This window comes from Synchiropus splendidus, chromosome 4 (genome assembly GCF_027744825.2).
Source record: "Synchiropus splendidus isolate RoL2022-P1 chromosome 4, RoL_Sspl_1.0, whole genome shotgun sequence".
Taxonomy (NCBI): domain Eukaryota; kingdom Metazoa; phylum Chordata; class Actinopteri; order Syngnathiformes; family Callionymidae; genus Synchiropus; species Synchiropus splendidus.
Window position 1 is genome coordinate 6,462,778 of NC_071337.1, and position 10,219 is coordinate 6,472,996.

A 10,219-nucleotide genomic window follows, 5' to 3' on the forward strand; every position below is an offset into this window, starting at 1 on the left:
GAAAAGACAGAAAGAAAGCTGCACACGCAAAAAGAAAAAGGAACAAACAGACAGTCTGTGTTTCAAGGCGACATATTTTGAGTACAGTAGAGTAACTGTAGAGTACAGGGCATGTGCAAAGAGTAGGACTGATTTAATGCAGAAAACTCTCTTAGAGTTAAACTTCTTTACATGCCTCTCTGATATACTCAGCTTAAGGTTAGGTCATTGATACTAGTTGACATTAGGACAGAGAATTGAAGAAACAGTGCTGATGACAAGATGTCATTTTGAATTGAAGTCAGCAGAATGGTTAAAAAAATGGGAGAGAAACTGCTGCGCTAATAGTATGGAACATAGATTCAGATTGTGGATTGATGTCAAGCATTTGTAGGTGTACTAAAGAGCTTTGTAAAATGACAATGGACACAGTTTCTTCTGTTTATTTTTATTTCTCTCACCATGGAATCAGACTTTGAACATTCGACACAAAACAGGTTAGGACTCGAAATCATGGACATATTGTGCTTTGCACTTCCTGGGCAGCATGAAGAAGCTAAAAATAGATAAAGTGAATATTTTGTAGATTAAATAGTCTTTTTTCTGTTGTTCAGAGTGCTTCAAGCAACATAGGAATTCTCTGGGACACAGGTATTGTTTGCTTAAACAAAAGAAAATATCCATCCAAAAAAACATCCAGAGCAATGCTTCAAACAAAGTCTTTCTTTTAACCTCTACACACCACATATACTATTGAACAAGGGTTTACAAGAAGTCCAATGTGTTTGCATAAGTGTTCCAGTTCATTTAGATCTCCAGGATCTGTGGCGAGTTCAGCTAATTGATTCCAATTTCCTTACTGTCATCTATTAGCATTGAGAAGTGTCTACTGTTCCCCAGGTCCATCCCGTTTTTGCCCAGATTGGGACTTCCTGATGTGTTCATTCGGTCCATGCCGGCCGTCACCGGGTGAAGTGAAGAGATACCTCTGTTCTGAATCACTGAGATTTCATTATTCTTCATGGACAGGCTGTTAGTAATAGCTGTCGCGTATCGATTCCAAAATCCTGCGTCCACGTTCATTGCTCTGGCAGCTAGGTCCTTCTGGAATATCTCTCCAAACTTCAGCACCTCTCCTCCGAGGAAGGCCATCGGGTTGTCCACAGATAGTCGACGGCCTCTTCGCGCTGGCGCATTATTCCACATGTGGATTCCCATATGAACCTGGAGAGAAAGGCATTATCTCAAACTGGTGCATTCAATATCGAAAAAATAGACATGAGCAGCAACTTCCAAACAGATCCTAAACATTCTCCAAACAATTCCAATTCCTTTCTTCTTTGTTTTTGGCCACAGCAAGTCCATCCAACTGTTTTTCCGTTGCTGGGTCGCCGGGGCAGCAGCTTCAAAAGGTCGCTCCAAATGCCCTTCTCTCAGGCAACATCCACCAACATCACCTCCGAGCTGGCCGTGCCTGAAACGCCTCCAAAGGGAAGCCTCCAGGGGGCGTCCTCATGAGATGCCCGAACCACCTCAACTGACTCCTCTCAACTCAGAGAAGCAGCAGTCCACTCCGAGTCTCTCCCAAGTGACAGAGCTCCTCACCCTATCCCTAGCCACCCGTCAGAGAAAACTCATTTGAGCCGCTTGTATCCAGGATCTCGTTCTTTCGGTCACGACCCACAGCTCATGACCTCTATCTTTATCTCTCATGATTGTCTTCTAGTTTCACCTGTCTTCTTCACATCCCCATCCAGGAACCTCTCGGTTGCCTTCCTATTTTTCATTTCCGACATTTTTAATTCAAACGTCTCTCCTCTTCATGTGTCCAAACCAGCTGTCCCCCCTAACTTTTCCACACCAACTTCTCCAAATGCCCTTCTGATATACTCAGCTTGTCATTCTTTGCTACCTCTACCTAAGTCGACCTCTGTATTTTCAAGTCAGACTCTCTGACTTTTACCTCTGCTTTCCACCATACTATAAACCCATGAAGTTTTTGAACAATGTAAATCAATTTCCACATAAATACTACAACAAATAAAAAAGAGTAACCTCAAAACATGTTCTACTTAGGCCACACACCTTTTTTCTACAGAAGAAATTTAAAAAACTCTACCTTCAGGTTGCCTTTTGTGGTGAAAGCTCGACCACAGATGGAGCACACGAAAGGTTTTTCTCCAGTGTGTGTGCGCTCATGGATCTGAAGGGCACTGGCTGACGAGAAGTTCTTCCCACAAACGTTGCAGTTGTGCTGCTTTGGCGTCCGCCGGGAAGGCGCCGGGCCCAGGAGTGACGTTATTTCTGAGCTGGGGACCGATGGATACGCAGGTGGGATCTGGACACTGAAAGCTGGGTACATGTTTTCGGAGTTTGAGTGACCATTCACCTCGGCTTTGCCGGTGTCAGTCGGGTAGCAACCTTGACCTGCGGGTAAAAAGAAAAAGGACACTCATTGAATGTTTTGCTGTATAGCTGGAAGATATTTCGGACGCACACATATGAATATGGTTTAGGAGATTAGATCACATCCGGGGGGATAGTTTGGGTGCCTTGACATGCAGTTAAACATGAGCAGGGGCTGTAGAACAGGGCTTGAGAGGGAGGTAGACCAGTTGGCCAAACAGACTCACCTCTTTCTCCCGCTGAGGATGACAGGCTGAAAGGATTCTCTTCTTTAACGCGTAATTTGGCAGTTAGTGTTCCCTTCAGCTCCTGGGTAGCTGCAGCTGCCGGGACGATTGTTGGGAATTCTGTTTCTTCTCTCTTCACCGAAGCAACCAAGGCTGCGCCATAGTCAAGTCTGCAGTCTCCCATTGGGGACTTGGATGTCATGCTCTCAGAAATATGCTGAGCAAGGGATTCGTGAGAGGGGCAGGAGGAGCTGAAGGCATCTGGGCTGCTTGTGCTGAGTGCTCCCTCTTTTTTGTCAGAGGAAGAGATGTGCATCATGTTTGGATCTGTAGGTGCACTAGCGAAGGTTTTACCAAAGCGGTGTTGCAGACTAACTTTAGAATCAACAAGCTTTGTTTGAGTCTCAAATGAATTACTTGTGGAGGTCAAAACACCAGGTGTTGAAAAATCCTCAGCATCATTCTCTTCATCGACTCCTTCAATATTGTCGCCGTCAATAGAGAGATCATCCATGAGATCATTGTCATTGCTGCTGAGGCTGGTTTTCTCAGCGCAGGTGTCCTGCTGACCATCATCTGGGAATGGGCCTGAAGCCTGGCTGGCCATGTGCATACGGATATGTTGCTGGAGTACCAGGGCGTTAGTGAACTTCTTTTGGCAAATGGGACAGGAGTGTTGCACCTGAACAGCGCTGTCATCTCTGTGAACACTAATGTGAGTCTTCAGGTTGCCTTTGGTGGTGAAAGCTCGGCCGCACACCTTACATTTGAAAGGCCGCTCGCCTGTGTGAATTCGATAGTGCATCTTGAGCGCACTTTGACAGCTGAGGACGCGGTGACAGAGAACGCACTGATTTGGGTCTGTTATTTTTTTGTCAATATTCTCAACAAACTGCTGAAGCTTTGAGGTTTCGGAAGTTTGCATAGACTCCAGGAAGCCAGCGGGTTTTGTTTCCTCTGACTTCAGAGACAGCGGTGGAGACTGAGAGCCAATGGGCTCTGTTGATGGAGTAGTGGCGCTGGATGCTTCCGTTTTAGAGACAACTTTCAGTCTCATGGTGGAGTTTTGTTGGCTGAAATGGAAACTTGCATCGCTACCTTTCTGGCTAGGTGATAATGGTGAGGATTCGGGTGCCTGCCTGGGTGGCGATAAACACCCACTGAGAGAGACATTTGAGCTTCTGGTACTACTCATGGCAGACGATAGTGGAAGACCTACAGATGCAGGTAGCGTTGTACCAACAGGTTTGCTATCTATCCAAGTCGAGACAGGTTTTTCAGGGGGGACGGACATTCCGTATGGGATTCCAGTGGTTGTTGGCACACTGTCAAGATACTCTGGCACTGGGTAAGGATTCATCTGCACATGAGGGTACTTCTCTTTGTGCCTCTGGAAGTGTACTTTTAAGTTCCCCTTTGTGGAAAAGCGGTTGCCACAGATGTTGCATTTGAACGGACGCTCTCCTGTATGTGAGCGCAGGTGGATCTGCAGAGCGCTGTCGCTGCCAAACACTTTGGCACAGAACCTGCATTTATGCTTGAAGAAGGGCTCCTCTTGGCTGGGCTTAGTCTCAAACAAGGACACGTTCTGCAGCTTTCCTCTCCGGTTCTTCATGAAGGCTGCGAGTGGGTCAAGTGCGTTGGCGGTAGCTGCGATGCTGGCTAAGGGGTTCGGGAAAATGACACTGCTGGGGGGGCTCTGAGGTAGAAACGGTAGATTAGGAGAGGAGCTCATAAGACCGCTGTGGCCGTAGGAGAGAGGGCTGGTGGAGCTCAGTGTTGGGGTGCTGCTGGTGGAGTGTGAGCCTGTGTAAGGAGGTAATAATGTCGACACCGTGGTGCTGCTGTTGGAAGGCGATGAAGCTGCTATCTCTGAGGTACCTGTGGTTTTCTTAAAAGAGGACTGACCACAAACAGTCTGTGCTGGAGGGTTTTGTATCTTGTCGGACATTGAAGAAAGAGCAGCGTGTCCATTGACCACGGAAGGAATCGTAGCGGACAGAGGCAAAATGGGATGCGAGATAACGCTAGCGAAAGGATTTAGACCCAGAGACCTGGGTGGGGGGTTGATTGCTCCCTCTGTTGGTTGCTTGTTGATGATCGATACCTGGTTGCAGATCTGTTCAATGAGCTGTAATTGGTGGACCTGCTGCTGTTGTAGGGCTAACAAGTGTTCCAGGATGACTGGGATGGCAGCAGCAGCGCCTTTCCCTCCTGCTTTGCTGTTTTTGATCCCCTGGGAAAACTGAGCAACAGCCACGCTGGTGCTGTGGAGGATCTCCAGGGTCACGTTTGTACTCGGCATGGCGTAGCCAGGCGACGCGACAAGCAGTGGAGGTAAGGACTCACTTGGATCCGACTGCTGTAAACTGGAGGCCTCCTTGGTCTTCTCCTTTGGACAAAGTTCACTTTCCATAGATTCCTCCAACTCTCCTCCGTCCTCCAAATTTGCCAAGCTTTCATCGTCGTTGTCTTCCAGGTCGAAGCAGCCATCCAATGACTCTGCGGCAGACGCATCGCTGGAAGCAAGACTCGGCCGTGAAAAAGATCTCGTCGGGGATTCCTTCGTTCCGTTATTCTCTTTGACAATCAGCACCAACTGATCTTCGGTGCAGATGTTTTGGTGCTCTCGCAGCTCAGTCCATGTGAAAAACTCAGCACAGCATTTGTCGCAAACGTGTGTCTCCTCGCTGCTGGTCGAACCATCAAACTCAGGGGGCTCATTTTGGTCCATGCCTTCCAGAGAGTCTGAAATCAGACAACAAGATCATGTTAAGAAAATGAGAGTGTGAGACGCAGCTCTTTCATCCAAAGCAAAATAGCTTTTTAAAAATGTCAACAACAGGATGACCAATCTGTTGCCAGGCCATGCTTTCACGTGGCGTATATTTCAGAGGGTCAGATCTCACACAAATTCAAAGCCTCTCTTTGCAGAATCTTTATGAAGAGCAAGTTCTTTCTGAATTCCTTATAACTTTACTAGGCTGTACATCCTTAATCCCTGATTAAATTACGGTGACTGAGCACAGAATTACACACTTAAAAAAAAGTGAAACTCTAATTACTACAGTATGTAATGCACAAGCAAAAAATATTGTTCACATCAGCATCGCAGCATCGATTCATCTGTTCAGGATTTGCTCCATTAGGAAACAGACAGCACTACCAGATGGAGAAATGTGCAATAAATCAATAGAAAATCATACACTCCAAAAAGTCGCAGTGAAGTTCAACCCGATATACAACTCAAAGTCGTCCTTAAACATTCTATAGTCTATTCGACCAGAAAAACAATGGCGGTTGTTCATTGAGATAAGAGGAACGTGCAGGGAGACCACGAAGAAAATACCTTCAACCTGAATGAAATAAAAAATGGTGGAATGTTCCTTTATTTCATTGTTTAATACAGGGATCATCAACTGCTGGCCCGTGGGCCACATCCAGCCCGGCAAGAGTCTCCAGCCAACCCACTAGCAGCATAGCTGGTTGTGCTTTTATGGGAGTAAATACAAGCTAAACTATATAAAGACACCTTCAGGCCGGTGCACCAACGATGGCCTGACCATTTAAATCACATAGATTTAAATTTAAATCACATAGATTTAAATTTAAATCACATAGATTTAAATTGAAATCACATAGATTTAAATTGTCATAGAAACAACACTACAGAAGTACAGAAGAATATTGCTTTTAAATACAGTGGACAACGTAACCAATGCATGCTCCAAACTCTGAACACAACACATTTTAAGTTTAACAAATACTTCCGTCAAATAGATTTAAGAACTCAGTGTTCTTATGTCTCACTCAGACTGTCCTCTTTCCAAACACATTTACCCACTCACCCAGTTTCAAAACAAAACAATATGATCTATGAACTATTTTATCAATGTGTATTTAGTTTGACATGATAATTGTGAGTTTACATATACATTGACAGCAAGAGCTAGCAATGCCAACACATGTTACATGCAAGAAGAATTGGCATGTGACACTTGTAGCGTCTGCCTGGATCATTTCTGGCTGTTGGACCGACGTAGTTGATAAGTCCTGGTTTTAAACCTGTTTAAAATAAACCTGTTTAAATTCGTAACCTCATAGTGCTTCTTGTTCATTTGCATGTTCAAACCAGGAGTTGAGGCTATCCAGATGAATTGCAACCTTAGTTTCCTTTGCGGAGATGAAACAACTTTGTGGAGAACCAGATAACAGAGGGATAATAGTTTGGACTTTTGATTTGACTCCGGACATAATTTTAAGATTTGTTACTGTGTACTAATCTCAGATCGAATCTCACCACCCAGCAACAGCAGTTTATTTATTTTTTATTTTGTGAAGCACAAATACACAACTTTTCATTTCAAAGAATCAGATGCGATGGGTTGAAATGGACTTGAATCATCAGAGTGACTGTCTCACCAAGTGGGTGGTCTGAAGCAAACATGAGAATGAAAACAGCCTCACTGTTCTAGCCGAGGATTGTATCCATGCACGTCCAGAGAAAACAGTGAAAAGATTGAATCGCGAGCTTTGAACGTCAGCCCAAAAAAAACAGTCCGGATTGAAGTTTGTTTAAAATTTGCACCCTGGTTATTCACTCCATCCGTGTGGGTAGTAGAAACAGATTTATGTCCGTTTTCCGCGCTGTGTGGTTTGGCACAGAATTGTCAGCTGAACAGCAAAGCGACGCTAAGCTCCTCGCCGAGGCCTCTCGGGCTGACCTGCAGGGGTCAACTGTTCCGATGCACTAATTATATGATGTAGACACGGAGCACTTGGCCCTCGCTGGGTGCTGGTGGCAAAGGTTAAGTCAGCTCGCTGTATCAAAGGCCGACCCCGAGCCATCTGACGCGTCTAAAGAACGGCACGGCCTCTCAGGCCAGACGCCTTGCACTGCATTATCAACATGTGTTTACCAAGACATGGACAGAGCGCAGCCCGGAGTCCACATGCAACCCTTTACCTGTATTTATGTGGCCCTCATGAGCAAAACTACTGATATTTAAGATACGCTTTTCATCATCCATTGCTTTCCAGACTCTAGCCCATTATTATTTTTCCCCCTTGTTTCTTTTTCACAGATTATTTTTATAAGAGTCATGCTTATGGCAATATTTTGTTCCTCGAATGGAAATATTATATTATATTATATTATATTATATTATATTATAGTATATTATATTTAAAAACTACCTTCCTATAATGTGCCTTGTATCTGTAAATACAATGTAGATCAAATTAATAAAATAAAACATAAAATATAATAAGATAAAAGGAGCATATTTATATATAAGATAAGAGTTTTAGAAAAAAAAAAAAAAAACTCAAAAAGCAGTGTTGGCTTAATTATCAAGATCATCCAGACCACAAAAAAATGAATTGATGGGCCATTTAGGGACCCCCAGCCTTCAGTTGGACATAGACGGTAACATCATAGGATTGTTTGGTTTCTCTTTTACTAAATTCTACCTGAAACGTCTACCTCAACCTGACTAGTTGAAGCTAGTTTTTCTAAAAATATGACATACAATGACAGTTAAAATGGAGATAGATAGATAGACAGATAGATAGATAACTCACTTTATCGCTTGAGCATTTAATTTTAATAAAATCATCAATGCGGAGGAGAGTCTTCCACACTAATACAAATTATCCTGCAGTACAGAATCAAATTAAGTCATTCCTAGTAAAAGGTAAAGCAAAGAAAATAAGATGAGCTTGCGTTATATACGACACCAAACGCAGTGTTAAATTTGATTCTTCCCGATTAGCAGACAGCAGTTATACGATCCATGGATGTGATGGCGAAATTTCATACTACTTTAACAGATTGTCGCACATGAAGACAGTGCAGATTTCTATTACAGAAAACGCATAATTGTATTAGAATTATTCAATAAGGAACACAAACTTCTGAGGGGAAAAATCTTGGTGCAGATACAGTATCCCTTGTGTCTGGTAATGAGACAGTTCAAGTAACATCAGCGTCCACGGAGGAGACCGAAATTGATAGATTGAATATTAAATGTCAGAAACCCTTGAGTGAAACATGTTAAGAGGAAACCACACAACTGACGTCTGAAATAAATTAAAATTAAATTTGATGGCAGCAGTTAAAACAGGTTCTTTTACTTTCATATGCCTGGTTTATAATGATGCTTATTGTTAGGACCAAAATAACCACAGTGGATTTCAGAGGCCTCACATTTGCCATTATAAGTTGGCCTATCAAAATAACTGGCAAAGTTATTACAGAGCTTCACAGTGGTCAGCAGTTTTCAGATGAATGAGATTTGTTTGATCATATAATTCCACTCTTCACAATGAACTTAGTTCCTCCACTAACCCATAAACCCATAAAGAAATAGATTATTTATACGATTTACTGTGTTACGTTCTATAGAAAAGGCAGTTTAGCTGGTTTATTTATTTTCAGCTTTAACTTTTTAAAACACTTACGTAAAACTGAAGAAAAAACATCTTGAGTACAACAATCCCACTATAATCTTTGCATTAAAACATTAATGGTGAACAAAAAATACAAAATGAACATTTGATCTATGCTTCATATGAAACATTTAGACAGTCACTCAATGTGGTTTTATTTTAACTTTCATCTGCGATTTGTGCTTATTGTCTACAAAATGCAACAGTTCTAATAATCGGGATTCAATATTTTTCATTTTTGCATTTCCAATTTATTGTACTGCTAAAACATTTTTTCAAAACATCCGTTTCATTAATAAAAAGAAAAAAGCTGTGTTGAATAAACAAAATAAATAATTCAAACAACGAGATAAAAAAAAGATAGTTGTTTTTCAATTCATTGTTTACTTTCTTATGCGTATTTTAAGCTGTATTCGATATTTCAAGATTTACTTTATTCTTCATGAGTGTTATTGGAGTAAAAGTTGTATTATTAAAGTTTAAAATGTTGGAAAAAGAAACAATGAGTTGTTTCCAGTGAAACAGAAACCAAAGTTCAGTCGGTAAAAAGTTACCACAACTGTTTGCGTGGGTCCTGGATACGCACCGTCTTGGCGCTCCTCTTGGCCGGACCAGTGCTGCCGAGGCTGGGCTTGTTTCCTCCGGGACATGTCGGCGCGGAACCATCCACCAGGCGCGTGTGAGGGACTCGAGCGAGAGCGGGGTCGCTGAAATACGCGCGCGGCTACGTGTGTGGATGCCCGCGTGCGGATTGCGCATGTCAACTTGATGATGATGATGGAGGAAGGATCTGGTCCGTGGCGGTGCTCTCGCGCTCAGATGAGGGATGGAGATAACCGCTCTGAAAGTTTGCTACTCCTCCTCAAAACGTGTAAGTCCCGACGCTCGGCGGCACGTTTACTCCACAAACAAAGTAGTCCTGGTCCACAAACCATCAGAGGAAAGTGAGGCTTCCGAGTGTCGCGGGCTCTGCTGTGTCTTGGTTGTTGCCTCCGCCTCCGGTCGATTCACGAGGTTGTCCTCTGCGCCCGGCTGCGATAGGTTGCTGCCAGGAGACCGCAGGAGGTGCAGGAGCCTCCGCTTGGTCACCACCTCCCACAACTGGGTGGCTGAAGGTCATTTTTAATTCAGAAAGAACTTTAACTGGGAGAAAGTAT

General features: G+C 43.4%; 1 protein-coding gene across 1 annotated transcript; it reads right to left on the reverse strand.

Moving 5' to 3' along the window:
- Window positions 1–422: 422 nt before the first annotated feature.
- On the reverse strand, window positions 423–9,987 carry sall3b (spalt-like transcription factor 3b). Its single transcript, XM_053862470.1, has 4 exons — window positions 9,649–9,987; window positions 2,613–5,360; window positions 2,099–2,406; window positions 423–1,203 (listed from the first exon to the last, which is right to left on the reverse strand). Exons 1-4 carry the CDS (start codon window positions 9,710–9,712, stop codon window positions 817–819), a joined length of 3,507 nt encoding a protein of 1,168 aa, XP_053718445.1. The 5' UTR covers window positions 9,713–9,987; the 3' UTR covers window positions 423–816.
- Between the last annotated feature and the right edge of the window lie 232 nt (window positions 9,988–10,219).